We start from the raw sequence: 16,866 nt of genomic DNA, 5'->3' as shown, positions 1-16,866 counted from the left end.
TCACAGCTTTGAAGAAAACCATTCGTACGCTTGTTCTGCTTTGTTCTAACTCAGTTGGTGCCCAGGCCATTTACAATCCCCATGCAGACTGATTTCAAATGAACGCTCTCTTAGTTTAGAGTTTAGAGCAATATTAAATAATTCCTTTTGACTCAACATTTAATAGCAATGCCTCACCATTCATTCATTGGTATTAATTGTTTTATTCCATCCTAAGTAATCATGTCAAATGTAATGTAAAAAGGGCCGCCTGTGAAGCACGTTAAACTGCCATTGTGGAAATGCACTGATTCATCTGTGACTTTGTTGGACTGCTACCCTACTATGTTATAAATGTTTAACTTTCATTCCATACATTCCCATGTAACATATGGAGCATATGCGAGGCAGAGACTTTGGCTGCCTTTCTATCCTAATGACTTTAGGCTTTGCTGCACTCTTGCCAGTGTGTTTTGCGTTAGACATCTTACATTACATGTTTATATAATGTACAATAGGATTAGATTTTCTAAATATTCTTCATACACAAACCTGCCCTGCATTCCATTTGTCACCTCCCATGCCTGCTATGGATGTTTGAATCAAGATGGTTAAAGGCATAATGCAGATTAACTCTAAATCCTGAGAGTCCGGAGGAGTCCTCATGATTTATATAGAATGATAGATTAGAAATAGTGAATAATGGGATGTTTTTCACCAGTGAATTGGGAGTGACAAATATGCAACAAGAGTAAACTCTGAGGTGAAAAGCAGCTCAATTATTCACTTTTCTTCATGTATGCTTATGTTCAACTCCACCCCACCCCCCCACAATTAACTACCCCTGCATTAAACAGATATGTAGGCTAGAGGATCTGTATAGAACATGACCTGACCAGTTCCAGCCCTGATCCAGTGATACACCTTGTGTTCGGTCACCCTTCAAGCACCCTCTCAACATCCCCCTGCTCTCCCTTTCAAAATAAGAAAAACGTTCCTGGCTTCCTGCTACCCTTCCACACCACATTCAATATTAATCCTCACTTGCCCTTCATAGATATATAAAAAAAAATGGCCTCTGGGAACCCACCACCCTCACCCAGTCTAAAGGTGTGATGTTTGCTATCACATTGTGAGCATAGAGCTCCCGACAGCAATGACAACAACGCTGTAAGAACAGCTTGTAGATGCAGCATGTTTTTCTCAGTCATCATGGGAGAGGAGAGGCCCATGGCTGAGAGGAAATGGGGCAGCTACTGAAGGCAATGAGCTACCTGCATTCTTCCACCTCCTTTTAAAGAGGTGGGAGAATGCAGGTGAGGCCACCAACTGCCATTGTGTTGCTTTGCTTATGTCTTTAGATGAGTAGGTGGAAATTAAACTCTCTTCTTTATGACCTTTGAACAGTGGGTAACAACTTTCCATTTTACCAAATCAAATCAGTGAATAAAAGGATTTTAAAACCTTGACAATGGAGCTCAGAATGCTGTTATCTAAAGTTGCTTTACAGCTCAATAGTACAGTGAACATAACCTGTTCTTACCAAACCAATATGATTTTCCATGAAACAAAATCTACCAATTTCCATAGTTGGAATTATTGCAGCATGAAGCGTGTGTAAAATTGTTTAGTTGTACGTTCCCTCTCCTTACTCCTCTAACCATACTGGGCCCTTTGTGATTAGACAGTCTGAAGCGTTTTCATTACCACAGAGGCAATGATCCTCTGATGAATCTTTCTCCACCGATAGGAGATGTGGAAATTAGGGTGACCAAACTCCACATTAACTGTGCAGCACGGAACATAACTTGACAGCCAAACCACAAATTACACCATTCTGAAAACTATGCTGTAGAAATGAAGAATAGCAACTGGAAGACCCAACTTCCTAATGAACGGAAGTCGACTGCGGATTATGCAAACTAAAAGCTCCGCAATAGCAACACAGAATAAAAGAAGTAAAACCTGATATTCTGATAGAGCTAGTTGATTCTCCCTACAACACAATTAAAATATCAGTACTGAAGCACAGTTTAAATGGAAGAACCAACAGGGCTCAATATTAGATTCAGACTCATTTAGATTAAATTGGTTATTATATTAAGAATCTAAATTCATTAAAAAGATCAATTTCTTAAGGACTTCAGTCAAAAGTATCACAGCTTGCAATAAAACACCAAACAGCGAGACAGATCTTTAATGATTGGTTATAAAGTTCAGTTTGCATTGTTACAGAGTCCCACTACCCTTTTAGGAAGAAGGATAGTTCAAATTTCTAACAGCTCAAGTCCTCGCGGATAAAAAGGGAAAGTTTCAGTCTTAAAGTCCCTCATGGGTGAGTCCATTAGCTTAGAGCTAAAGATATAATAGGAAATTGAAAAATAGAACTGGTTTGTCAAAGAAGGTCTCAGTCCATCAGCTACTGATTGTAACATTGACAAACAGTCCAAAGTAAAAGCTCAAGTAGCATAGCATTGGGTTTCAATTATGAAAAATCAGAATGGTGGTTGTCAAGATGCAAAATCAATAGAATTTTTTGACCCTCCTTTGGGGTTTCTTCTTTTAAAGACTTTTTAGCAAGATGCAGTGGTGTGGCATCAAATCACCATCAAAAGTCTATCACATGACCATAGTCACATAGTGCCACCCAGAGCATTTGTAACATTGTGATGGTTTCCTATGCTAGTCATGAGAAACGAAAGCTTGAGAGTCCTCGTAGGCCCAACATTTGTAGAAAAGAGATACAAAATTGTGACGTATAGCCATAGCTGAAATTCTATTCCCACAGGATTAGTTCAATGTGAACATTCAAGAATATCAGCATGTGGTCATGCACAGGACAAATAAGCAACATGTCACTTGTAACAAATGATCTATTGAATTAAATCAAGGGAAAGGTCAGCAACAGAGAAAAAGCATTTCAAGAAGCCTTTATGTTAGCATCGCACATTTAAACAAAATAATTGTAACCTTTACATCAAATATATTGGAATTAAATCAATTTAAATAAAGAATATAGCAAATAAAGAACATAGAAAACTGTCGCAAATTTTTATTATATAGAAATGGCTAAAGTTAGAAATACCATACTACAACAAAACTTTAGAATATTCATATAAATGCAAATTTTTCAAATTTCATTCTAAAAGAATGTTTTTAATATTTCATAAACTATAGTATCTCTAGTATCATGTTGCAACTTATCAAGCTTGTCTTCATTGCTATATATTTCTGCACCGACTTTTCTAACTTGTGCATTCTCAGCAAAAAGCATAAAAATCACTAGTCCGCTTCACATAGCATCAAAAGTTTCATTAATATAAGTTAATAAGCAACATAAGCATTAAAAAAAAATATTGCAACTCGTTTTTATGTATTAGTGTTGTCCTATTAATGTGTTTTCTTCATCTCACATTTTAAAACATGCTTTTACGCTGCTCCTACTACACTTGTCTCTGTTTCATGTGTCACTGTGTGTAACGTGTGCAACGTGTACTTTCAACCTTTTGTATCTTCTGTATATAAATATCTTGTGTATCACGATTTTGAAAATTATGCTGGATCAGAATCTAGGAGTTAGATTGTTCTTAGTTTTCGAACCTCAATCAAATAATAAGTTATATCTCAGACTATATCCTCTTCTCTAACAGACACAACATTCCTCAAACTGCAAACTACTCTAAAACGCCTGTACTACTGATATAAAGACAAGCCTGTTATCGTCCAATGAGCACAGGGATAGCTAAGGGGCTAAAAAGCACCCATGCAAGGGTGCGATGACCTTGATTGTAATCTTTGAATTGCAAATGAAAGAAAAAAGAGAACATATGTAAAATTGTTTGCCATTAGTATATTCTACATTAGCTATTAAACGTTCAGAATCCTAGTGCGTTATCCTTCTATTGATGAAACAATCAGTTTAAAGATATTTATTGTTCCCTTTAAGTCAAGTTCCTGTGTTAACCTGTTCTGTAAGTTATGCAAACATGGCATTAACTTGTCCCATAGACTAATCAAACTGATGCTGAAAACATCATGAACAGTAACTGTGTTTCCCAAATTTCCAGAATGTTTAAAATGTGCTTTATCTCAGTGCATAAGAGAAGCTGGCAGTAATAATTACCTGCTTAAACAAGTGAAAAAAATCAGTTTCAGTGTAATTGTTGTTTTTGGTAATCAATTATTTTATACTTTCCGTAATGGTGTTTTCGTTTTTGTCCTTTTGTCCTTTTTACCCCGTTTCTTTTAAACATCACCACAGGACGGAAATATGAACATATTGTTAGTTCCTAGAAATGCATTCTCTATTTGATTCGGAATATCTGAAACCTTTCAAGATAAGAGATGCTAGATGGCTCTTTTCGTATCTATTCACACCCTTTGGAACTGAAAAAAATAGTACATGTGAAATGTCCCGGTTCATGAACAACATAACTCATAAAAAATAGTTTCACTTAAGCATCCACATTCTCACTATAAAATGCAGGCCTTTGTTTTATGTAGTGGAGTCCTTCTAATGTGCTGATAAGAAATGTGGTTTATGACATCCACTACCTAGCACCTCGGTTTAACTGCCGGAATGGGCATGTTTCTGTGGGTGTCTTTGAAAACTTGTCTCATTAACATGACATCACACCAAACGAATGCGTTTTGGATAGTGTCCACGGTACTTGTTTCGGACCTTTGAAACATTAAAAGGCTTTATGATGGGTGAAAAAGTGTCCTGCAATCCCGACAGACTCGCCAATTTAAGATAATAAAACACATTTTAATGCATGTTTAGCAGCTGCTCTTGAACTGCAGGTTCAAGAATTTTCTCTGTGGAATTCTTTATATTGCTTAAAATAACATAAGATTTATTCCCTACAGTGTAACTTGTGCTTCAAAATATGTTACAATGTCAAATTTGTAAAAATCATATAAGTGAAGGAACACAATGAACACAATTTTGTGGATTTTACTTGCCATGACTTTGCTCCAAAATTATTTATGCACCATTTAATTGTATGTACATGAATCGTCTTGCGCACTCACATTCATCATCCACTGAGAAGGGACCCCAATCTTGTCTTATCTGGTTCAAAAGAGAGACATCCCTCATCTGGGGTAATGCTAATTACATGCTCTGGCAGGAAGTGGTGGTTGTTGCACAGAAAGCTCAAAAGGTATGCTGCAATTTGCCCTTCTGTGAGAAAGGCCAATAACGAAAAAATCATAATTTATTAACAATAACAACTAGCTGAACAGATTAAATTTCAAAGGCAAATGCCCTATCGCTTTCCAGATAAAGAATAACGTAAATACTATTAAAACAAGAAATGGTACAGATCTATAGGTCTGGCTTTCATGTGGTAAAGCATTTAAACACAAGCATGATGAAGTGGTGGTAAGGATAGCGTAACAGTGATAGTGGTGTAATGGTTGTGGTGCTGATGGTAATGGCTTTGATGGTAATGGTGAAAAGGTGGAGGTATTAGTGGGGGTTATGGTAATAATGATGGTGACAGCATAGGCATGTCCTTATATATATATTTATAGAGGGCACAGTCACCCAAATGAATCATGGTATCAGGAATGTAATAGAAACATAACAGGCTGAGAGGAAAGTGCAGAAGAGCAGAACCAAGCCAGGGCAAATTAATGGGTCTTTAGTTTCTTTTTAAGGAGCTACAAATTTGAAATTAAACATAATGCACATGAGTCCTGCCATTACATTAAAAAGCAGCTACTTCATTTTGCATATTTTTAAGATGTTAAATAGTCCCAGAAGCATTGCAATGGAAGCACTCTCACAGTCAAGAGAGTAATACTTTCCTTGGTGCAGCAAGAGTACACTCTAGGAACATTTTAAGGAATTTTTAACAATATCCCTTACATATAGCTGCACTGTCAAGCCATACGTAAGACTCAGCCCAGCATAAGGCCACTAGCTGTAAAGGAGGTGACATATCATGGGCTTTGCTGGTGCAATGTGGACCTGAGCACCTGTTGTATGTTCCTGCAGTGCATAAAGTAAAATTATTCAACTCAATATTTCTCTGCAATTGTGCTTTATTTTCAGACAGCAAGGCTCAGGCACAGATGACCTTGCTAACTTTTATAGACCTGTTTTATTCAACAGGGGCGGCTCCTCTGAATGGCAGAGGATCATCGCCCCACTGAGTCAGTCAGCAAAAAATAAAATGATGATAAAGCATTATAATTTTTTTCCTGCTAACTGAGCCAGGGATTCTTTGGTGGGGCTAGGCCAGGCCGGGCCATGGCAGGTTGCAGGAGTGGTAGGTGCACTCTAAAGTGTGCATGTGGTTTGTCTTAGGCTGGCCAAACAGACATGTGCACTTATGTTTCTCCAACCTAATTGAGTTGCACAGGTAGGTTGCAGAAACAGCAAAAACCACCAGGCACTGTTTGAGCGGCAATCCAGGCTGTTCAGACCAATCCGGGCACTGCTCTTATACTATTGTGCAAATACAAGGAGATGATGGATGGAGCGCTGAAACTTTTCACACACCACCCTCGGTTACAGGAACACTCGGAACCCGACTTGGTACAAGCCCTTCCACCTGGATACCAAATACTCCGCCTTGACCGCAAAAAAGGAATTGGCGGTGGGCTAGCAGTAATCCATAAAACAGGATACGAAGTCACTAGCACCCCCGTGCATTTTCCAGACAGTGAATGTCTTCCTTTCTATATAAAATTCAGCCCCACACATACCTTCTCTGGTATTCTCATATACCGCCCGCCAGGGTCACAAGGTCAGTGTCTTTCTAATCTTGCTCCGATAGCTGCAAACCTTGCACTTAGCTCCGCTAACTTTACAATCTTGGGCGACCTCAACAGCCATCTGGACGACCCGAACGACCCAAACACCAGAGAACTATCCTCCAGCCTAAATGCCCTCGAACTACAGCAACGTGTCCTTGGGCCCACTCATCTAAAAGGCCATCTCTTAGACCCCATCTTCAGCAACTGCCCCAACCTTCACGTTGGAAACCCTTCCCCCCTTCCCTGGTCCGATCACTTCCTCATTCCTTTCACCTGGACCCTCCCCAATCACCCCCTTCCTAAACCCCCGACGATTCAACAGTCACGCAACTGGTCCAAAATCCCCCTACCTGAATGGCAGGACAACTTACAGCGCACCAAACCTGTCAACACTTCTAATCCCATCCAGGGCAACGAGAATTACAACAGATGGATTACCAGCTCCTTAGACCGAATACTCCCACTAAAAAGTACCCATCCCAAGCGGGGCAACCCTACAGCCCCATGGTGCACGACGGATCTACGGGAGGCTAAACGCGCCTGCAAACGAATCGAGAGGAAATGGCGCCTCGATTATCTCCCAGTAGACAAAGCGAACTATAGAGCAGCTATCAAAAACTACAAAGCAAATATCAAACTAGCTCAGGCCAAATACTACGAACAAAAGATCGACAAGGCAGCTTCTAAGCCCAAGGAGATCTACCGGATAGCTAAATCCCTCTGCAACTTCCCGAGACCCCAAAGGATCACAACAATACCCAGACCCATTGTGAGGAGATAGCGGAGTTCTTTCACCATAAAATAGAAGTCATCAACTCCTCTTTCTCTCACTCCGCCACCTCGCCCAGCGATACCGCCAACATAGGCCCCACGACAGTCCCACTCAATGCTCTCAATAGCATTCCGTCACTAGACCTAATCAACCTAGAAAAGATTATGGGACAGGTCAAATCCGGATCACCCACCGATCCAGCCCCCCCTAGGATTCTCATCCCGATAACCAGTCAGATTTCACCTACCATCCAAGACCTGCTCAACTCCTCCCTCCATACTGGCATTGTCCCGCCTTTGTGGAAAAGAGCTATGGTCAAAGCTCTATTAAAGAAACCCAGCCTCGATCAAACCAATCCTTCTAACTACCGACCTATCTCCCTTCTACCCTGGCTCAGCAAACTTCTTGAGAAGCACGTCAATTCTGTTTTGACTGACTTCCTGGAATCTAACAACATACTGGACCCCACCCAGACGGGTTTTAGGCCTCGTCATGGAACGGAGACTGCCCTGATAGCAGTGACGGAGGAGGCAAGAAGGATCCTGGACGTTGGCGGGTCTGCGGCCATCGTCCTACTCGACCTAAGTGCCGCCTTCGACACTGTAAATCACAACATTCTACTCCACCGCCTTGGCATGATAGGAATCTCAGGAACAGCACTCACCTGGATGAGATCCTATCTCACAGACAGATCCTTCCAAGTATTTGAGAAGGATTTCACCTCCTCCAGTAAACCTCTTAATTGCGGAGTGCCTCAGGGCTCCTCCCTGAGTCCCACCCTTTTTAATGTTTATCTTAGCCCTCTAGCTGATGTCGTCCGCCCCTTCGGTGTGAAAATTGTCACCTATGCGGACGACACACAGCTAGTGGTTGCGCTGGACCCACCTCTCAACTCCCACCACAGCCTACACAATTGCTTGGAAGTAGTTGCCGCCTGGATGTCAGGCTCCTGTTTAAAACTAAACGGGGATAAAACAGAGGTAATGCTCCTTGGAAATAACATCATGAAATCCATGGATTCCATCTGTCTGGCCCCTCTGTTTAGGCAGCCCCCCACAACCCAAGGAACAAATCAAGAGTCTAGGCATCTGGCTGGACCAAACTCTTACATTCAACCACCAAGCAACCAAGCTTGCCGCCACCTGCTTCGGGCTAATGAGACTACTTCGAAAAATCCTCCCTCTCCTTCCGTTTCACTCAAGTCGGATCATGGTCCAAGGACTAATTCTATCCCGTCTCGACTGCGGTAACGCCCTATACCTTGGGGCCCCACAGTCCACACTCAACAAACTTCAAATCATTCAAAACTGCGCGGCAAGAATCCTTCTCGACATCCCTCGCCAAGTCTCAGTCAAAGCCAGATTGAAGGATCTCCACTGGCTCCCTGTGAGAGCTAGAATCGAATTCAAGAGCATGTGCATTGCACATCGCTCCTACTGGGGAACAGGCCCTTCCATCAATCACCCCTTGGTAAAAGCCTATCATCCCAATCACCCCCTCAGATCCACGACCTCCCACCTCACCTCATTACCACGCATCAGAAGAGCCAGATGTGGAGGCCGGTCGCTCTCCTACAATCTGGCCAAGATCTGGAACTCTCTCCCCCTCCCAATCAGATCAGAATCCAATCTACTCACTTTCCGAAAACTTCTTAAGACCTGGATCTTTAATAAAACTTCTACCTAAATCTTCCCTCAGCTCCACTAAATCCAGCGTTTCCGGCTCAACCTACTCTCCTCTGCAGCGCTGGGACGCCCCTGGGTAGCCATCGCGATATAAATTCTCTTTCCATTCCATTCCATATGGCTGGGTTCAAACTGGAATGCCATGGTAAGCAAAAAAAGATGGATTTAGGCCCAGATCTCTGTACTGGGGTGAATGTAGGACATTGGTCTCCATTCTGTCCATCAACTGTTGTTTTTGCATTTGTCACCCCGAGTGGGACGGGTATGCCCAGACGTGGGTCCCTTGCTCTCCATGTCACTGGACTCAAGCAATCCTGGCTGATGAGAGGTGAATCCCTGAAACCGGTCCTAGGATGCTTGTTTCCAGTCCAGGGAGGACCTGGCCTGGCAGTTTCGGGCTGGACTGTTCCCATTGGGCACAGGGTCAAGACTGATTTGCATATGGCTGGGTTCAAACAGGAATGACATGCTGAGCAAAAAACCAATGGATTTAGGCCCAGATCTCTGTACTGGAGTGAATGTATGACATTGTTCAGCATTCTGTCCATCAATTGTTGTTTTTGCATTTGTTACCCAGAGTGGGACACGTATGCCCAGATGTGGGTCCCGTGCTCTCCATGCCAGTGGACTCAAGCTATCCTGGCTGATGAGGGGTGAAACCCCGAAACTGGTCCTAGGATGCTTGTTTCCAGTCCAGGGAGGATCTGGCCTAGCAGTTCGGGCTGGACTGTTGCTATTGGGCACAGGGTCAAGACTGATTTGCATATGGCTGGGTTCAAACTGGAATGGCATTGTGAGCAAAAAAATGATGGACATAGCCCCAGGTCTCTGTACTGGGAGGAATGTATGACATTGTTCTGCATTCTGTCCTTCAATTGTTGTTTTTGCTCTCATACTATTGAGAGCAGTGCCGGAATTGGGTGGGGAGCTTGTGCTGGTGTACCTGGGATTGCTGGAACACCATCAGAAGCAGGAGAGAAGAGGAGAACAGAGTAGGCCAGCAGCGTTGGTGGCAGGACAGGTACGTTTTTTAGTTTTTTATTATTATTTCCCTAATTGTCTGTCCTCACTCTATCCCCCACTTTTGTTTTGTGCGGCCGCCACTGCTATTCAATAAATAATGCACCACCTTAGAGAAATTTCATATTAATTGAACTCATGTTATGCTCTAAAGGCTCATAAAATGCAGACTTAGGTGTGACAGCTAATTCCTTCATGACAGGGTCCCAGATCTAATCACTTCTCTGACTGCAAATGGTGACAGAGGTCTTGGGTATGAGGCGGGAGTGGTCTGTACTTAAAGTGAAGATTTTTCTTTCAAACTGAACATTGTAAAAACCTAAATTTGGAAAGCACATTTTAAATATCCTGTGATTTGGGGAGCTCTCTAAATGATATATAGCGATTTGTCCCCCAAAAAAAAGTGTTCGCAATTAAAATCAATCAATCAATCAGGGTTTTTATAAAATGTGCTATTCACCCATGAGGGTCTTAAGGCACTGGGGGGTGGGGGTGCAGCTCCGGTTCAGTCAGAGAGAAAGGTCTTGAGGTTCTTTCTGAAGGCCTGCAGGGTAGAGGAGTGTCTGATGTTGACTGGGAGCTCGTCCCAGGCCTTGGCTGCGATGTAGGAGAAGGCTCTTCCACCTGCTCTGCTTCTGCGGATGCGGGGAATCTCTGCAAGGGCGAGGTCGGCAGAGCGGAGGTTCGTTTTGGGCACGTGGAAGGAGACTCTCTCATTGAGGTACTTGGGTCTGATGTTGTGGAAGGATTTGTAGGCGTGGGTGAGCAGTTTGAAGGTTACTTTCTTCTCGACAGGGAGCCAGTGGAGATATCGTAGGTGGTGGGTCCTGTGTTCATGCCGCGGGATCCCGTGGACGAGTCTGGCTGCGGCGCTCTAGTTGGTTTGGAGCTTGTGTAGGAGAGTTCTGTTGATTCCGGTGTAGAGGGCGTTGCCGTAGTCTAGTCGGCTGGTTATGAGTGTGTCTTCCTGCATTTGAGGGGCATCCATTTGAAGGTCTTACGGAGGATGCAAAGGCAGTTGAAGCTGGTGGAGGTGATGGAGTTGATCTGGCGGGTCATGGTGAGGGATGAGTCGAGAATGATGCCGAGTTTTCGTGCGTGGTCTGACTTGCATCATGAAATGTTTGTGTTCAGTAAAGTGGGGGAGAGGTGGTGGCCTAAAAGCTAAGGCGGTCGAGCTCAAATCTGGGGAACCGGGTTCGAGTCTCGGCAATGACACTCAGCATCCTGTGTTTCTTGGCAAATCACTTAATCTCCCTGTGCCTAACAAAAAAATGAATGTGTCCTTTTGTAAGGCAACTGGTGCTCATGTAAAGTGCTCTGTTACCTGATACCTTCGGGTCAAGTTCACGCTATATAAAACTCCGAAAAATAAAGATAGTGGTGAGAAAACAGTTTAGTCAGCGTTATTGATTGGTATAATATATTAAGCATTATTGGCAGAAGAAATTGAAAGTGGAAAAGTCTGTGAAATGCTTCCAGTGCTACTCGTCAAAATAGCACTGCAATACATTGCTCACCAGAAGCTTCCTGGGTTATTCCAGACACAGAAATAGCACAATGCAAGCAGGAAATGACAGCAGTTCCATCAGTTCATTGAAAACTTAGAAGGCAGTAAAATCCATTAAGTTGAATTAGTTCCCTGGTCTTGTGTGTTGTTAATAGTACTTGCTTTGCTGCTTTATTTTTGTGTGAGCCGTAGACGTACACAGTGCAAGCTCTTTAATCCTGTTGTTCAAAATGTATTTTCTCGTATTCCTTTTTTAATTTTTTGCAGGGGCCAAATTTGTAGGAGCCTATTCTGTCCCGGACACTTACAACGCAGACGATGACAAGATCTATTTCTTTTTCCGAGAAGCTTCACAAGAAAGCATTACATCAAACAAAGCTATATTTTCTCGAGTTGGGAGAGTTTGTAAGGTGAGCTATATTTTTAAAGTTAATCACAACTGCACCACAATTTGCTCATAATGAATAATGAATCTTAGAAACATAAAGTTTGAGAATGAGTACCTCACCTGTGACCCTAAAGCAATGGGTGCTTCTGCTTTTTGGTTGTAGAAACATTTTGAATGTTGCTCCAATTTTCCTCTTGAAGTTTATCTTTCACACTTTCCTCAGTGATTATACGTTGTCATAAGATTAAAATATCTGTAAGTTTAGTTTTCCCCATACCATTGCCACTGCCATGTTCAGTGCCTTTTTATCCAGATACACAAGTATCCCTTAGTTATGAACACAGGGACCCCTGGCCAACGTATGGGGTTATTAGTTGGAACTTTGGGGATTGGTGGGGGAGGAGCGAGTCCTCATAACTCACCGAGGCCCACCTACCGTGAAAGACTGAGCTGTCCCTTGAAACGGATGCTCCGTCTTTCACTGCTGCACTCTTCCTGGGGCAGGAGTAACTCCCTGAGCTCATACCCGAACTTTGCAGAAAATGTTTATTCATATTCTTTGGGTGCACAGTTCAGATCTGCGCACCAAGCCTAGACTGTGATTGATTGCTGTAATATGGAACCATAAAATCCCAAAACGAGAACCATAATATTCAGGGTACATGCTTTTTCATATTCTGCTCACCTAGCATCAACACGTATTTGCCATGTTTTACTAACTGTTTAATGCCCTCCTCAGCAGCTGATATTGTTTTGATTACTTCACCAATGGTAGATCAGATTAATTGTAATACAAAGGAGCACACACATATTCCCACATGGCCCATCCAGACGTAGGCATACCTTTGGAGTTTTGCTGGTCACTTGTGGCCTCTGGTTAACCTGATTTGATTATTCAGGAGCAGCTACCAATCGGCCGCAATCATCACTCGAATATACATTTGCGCAGTGCAAAAGATAGCCCTCCTCTTCTCCTCTTATATGGATGCATAAGAAGGGCTGGCATCAGGGCCGTTGAGGTAGCAGTGGTGAGTATGGGAATTAGAGGTGGAGAGACAGACAATGCCTAGCCCTGTGGGAACTCTCCACCCAGCAGGGCATAAAAAGGTTTTTGAAACTAAACTTCCAAAGTTGGAGCTTGTTTAAAAAAAAAGGAAAATGCGACTCAACATACAGGTAATTGTTTATCTGCGTGCATTTTTCCTGCCCACCAGCCTTAAAATCTGTTGTTATCTGGAGGAAACTCTAAGGAGAATTCACTGACTGAATTTCCCTCACCATAGGGTGAGTATTATGGAGGAAATTCAGCCAGTAGATGTCACTCAATATTTAGAATTCCCCCCCCCACCCAGAAATTGGAGGACATTATGGGCCTGATTTTGGGTTTCTTGGATTGAGTATTCCGTCTTCCAAATTAGAGATGATCGTTGATCCTGTGGTCATTGCTGTATATTGAATGAAACCACTGTGATGGCGGCTCATTTCAGTGTACTAAACATTTGGTGTACAGCAACCATCAGTTTTGGCAGCTGTACACCAAACGTTTGACATTTTTGAGTTTTCCACAAACAAATTCCCAAAGTGGGAGACTGTATCTGGAAAACAAAAACATTAATGACCTCCACACACCCTGGCGAGTTTTCTTCCTCGGCAAGGGAGTTATTATTGTGTTTATCCTGTCATTCACAACAAGATTTTTGCTGGCGGTGACGGACAGGAAATTAAAGGTATAACACCTTCCACACTAAATAGGGCAAATTGTCCAGGATTCTTCCTTAGAAACCCTCAACTCAGTTAGGTCTTCTGAGGAAGTATTCTATCAACAGAGTCAACGAGGCACGGTCAATGGAATATTAACGGCTTGCTTGTTCCTAAATGAGGCACATAGCCTGAGCATAATCTGAATTGTTGATTTAATAGCAAGGGAAGCAGTGTGTTGTGACTTAATTGTCTCCTCTCCATTCCCTTAGTAACATCTACCCTACTGCTCAGCCAGGATGAGTGCTGGAATGCGTGGTGATGTCATGGAATGCATGGGTGCCTGGTGATGTTCTCAGTGTCAGTTGGTGTGTGCAGGCTGAGCAGCAGGTAGGCTGCTCCTGGTGGGGCTATCAGCTGGCTATCTTACCATTTACTTACCATTCTGGTCAAAAGTCTAGCAGCCCAATTTCGGACCCATTGTAGTCTCGAAATGGCTTTGGCTGGCATTACAGTGGTCCAGGCATGTACAACTGATTTAACAGTTGTTTTTCGGTAACATTGAAAGAACCTTTCGCAGCATTCTCAAATACAAGACCCAGAATTAAAAGATCTTCTTTACCTGTTAGTCCAAATTTTAATCTTGATCAACAAGAAAACGTTCTGGCTGACAAGGTTGCTATTGGGACCACTCTCAGGACTTGCGGTTACCACTTTGGCAAGCTTGAAAATGTCTGGGAGCCAAGCATAAAAGCGCTGTTTTATCTCCATTTAGCTTCAATGCATTTCTGCACATCCTTTTTAGATACAATTATGTAAGATGATTATTGTGATTTATAAACATGCAGCTTATGCTTATAAGTTAAGATACTTAGATGTTTTTTGAGACAAAGCAAAGTTGTATTTACGTGTAACAAAAATCTTAAAAGCAATGAAACTATAAAATATGTATCATTTATCTAAAGTTGCATTTGACCAATTACAGCTAGAAATCACACATGCCTTGCTAAACATTCCTTCTTTTGTAAAGAATGCAGAATGAATTAATAGCCTTTGTTTTTCTATGTCAGGCTAGTCCAGAAAATGAAATTTCATGTACAGGTTTATAGCTAGCGGGACAAATCTATTAATGAAACCTTTGTACTGCCTTCTCCTGGTTTACGACTTTTATGCTTAACAGAACTTACATCTCACTACCGCCTTTTGCCTCCTCCTCTCACTCCTCTTCCCACGGATATCCTTAGGGCTCTATCCTGTCTCAGCTGCTTTTCAATCTCTACAGGATCCCACTTGTCCATCTCATCTAATCCTCCGGTTTTACTCTTCACTTGTATGTGAAAAACACTCGGATTGTCGTCCGCATTTCCGACGATGCTTAGATATTGGTTAACCAGCTTCAGCAGTGTCCTTCCAGTGTCTTTTTTTGGATGGTTGTGAATCATTTGAAACTTACCAGTGATATAACTTCTGATACCATCTCCTGTGTGGGAGCTACTATTCTGCCTTGATGTACTGGATCATATGCTCCTTTAGGGAGGAACCTGGGATTTAAAACTTATTTTTCTTTATCTCTGTCTGAGCAGACTCTGCCTGTAATGAAGTTGTGTCTATTGCAACTCCATCCCTTGAAACACATTCTTTATCTATTTACTGCTTCCCAGAAGCTGATCAAAAATCTGCAGTTAGCCACGAATTTTGCAGCTAAGATTGCACTCGGCCTTCGTTCCCTTGAACATGTTTCTTCTGCTCTACCCTCCTTGCCCTGGTCCTCTGTAAAACTACATATCCTGTTTAAAGCTATGTTTCTGGCACGTAAGGTGTTCTATCCCTTCTGTACATCCCCTTTGTGTTTCATGTTTAGATGGTATTGCCCTACTGGTCTGCCCAGGAAACATTCTCTCAAAATCCCTTCATATTGATGAAAATGTTTTGGTGTTAGAGCGTTTTGTGCTGCGGATTTGCATCACTCGCATTCCTCCCCACCCTTTCACAGGGAAGAATAGAATCCCTGGCAATTTCGGCAGTGGTGGCTGGCACAGGTAAACGTGGTGAGGCGGGGCAGGGTGGGAGCGGGGGGAAGTGGACAGATGTTGGAATAAGTATAATTAAATCAATAAATAATACCTATTCCTTCGTCTGTCGGCTACCTTCCTCCCGTGCCCTCCCCCGCCCTACCGTGCTTACCTGTGCCGACTGCTGCTGAATTTCAGAGACTTTTAAAAACAGAGTTGCTGCTTGTGACCTTGGTAACACATATCCTGACCTGCGTCTTATATTCTGGTTTGCGGTATATATCAAGTATTGCACTGAGTACCAAGATACCCAGTCATGTGTACATGTATTATGCTTTCAGAATGCCAAAAAATAATTAGGTCAATATGTAGTAATACGTGTAAATGCATAGTTCTAAATGTATTACAGGACCAAAAGCATCTATGTTTGGTGGAATATGTTATCTGCTCATCTTGTTTGCTTAACTTTAGGACTGCTGCTCTTGGATACCAACAATGTTAATTGCATCTGTTAGTAACCAAAAACTCAATAAGTTTTAGGTTATGAAAAATACTAATCTGCCATATATTTTGCTCATCTTTCATACAATTCGTTTAATTCATTTAGGGTAGGCACCAATGAGAATACAAAATGGCTTCCCTTACAGGGTTATCAAGTAACACCTAAAATATCTGACAGTTGTGTTTCCACGAATCAAAATTGCTGTCATTGGAAACTTTATTTCTGATTCAAATTCAAATGTACCCAGCATCTCTTCCAAAACCATGAAGGATGAGTAAATGACTGTTAGAAATTGGGTTACTGGTTGAATGGGGTGTGAGCCCTGCCCAAGCATCAACCACAATACTAGTTAGGATAAGGCACAAGCAAACCCCATATTAATCTGTCCTCACCCTTTGGTAGCTTGGCAAAAAGCAATCAGGCTTAACCTAGAGGCATTGTTTAAAGGATTTGTGCAACACTTTAAACAGTAAAACAGTGAAAGCACCGCACAAAAAGATCCCACAACAGGTTAGAACAATAGAGCTTAACC

At 42.3% G+C, this 16,866-nt stretch overlaps 1 protein-coding gene across 2 annotated transcripts in view; it reads left to right on the top strand.

The window, feature by feature from the left end:
- SEMA3D (semaphorin 3D) overlaps nt 1-16,866 on the top strand; it is a 375,590-nt gene that overhangs the window by 176,438 nt on the left and 182,286 nt on the right. For both annotated transcript variants that reach the window (XM_085652905.1, XM_085652906.1), the window contains exon 8: nt 12,002-12,144. In XM_085652905.1, the coding sequence (XP_085509031.1) occupies nt 12,002-12,144 (143 nt within the window). The remainder of the gene's footprint in view (nt 1-12,001; nt 12,145-16,866) is intronic.

The sequence above is a fragment of the Triturus cristatus genome, chromosome 4_1 (assembly GCF_964204655.1).
Source record: "Triturus cristatus chromosome 4_1, aTriCri1.1, whole genome shotgun sequence".
Classification (NCBI taxonomy): domain Eukaryota; kingdom Metazoa; phylum Chordata; class Amphibia; order Caudata; family Salamandridae; genus Triturus; species Triturus cristatus.
This window is presented reverse-complemented; position numbering and strand designations above follow the sequence as displayed.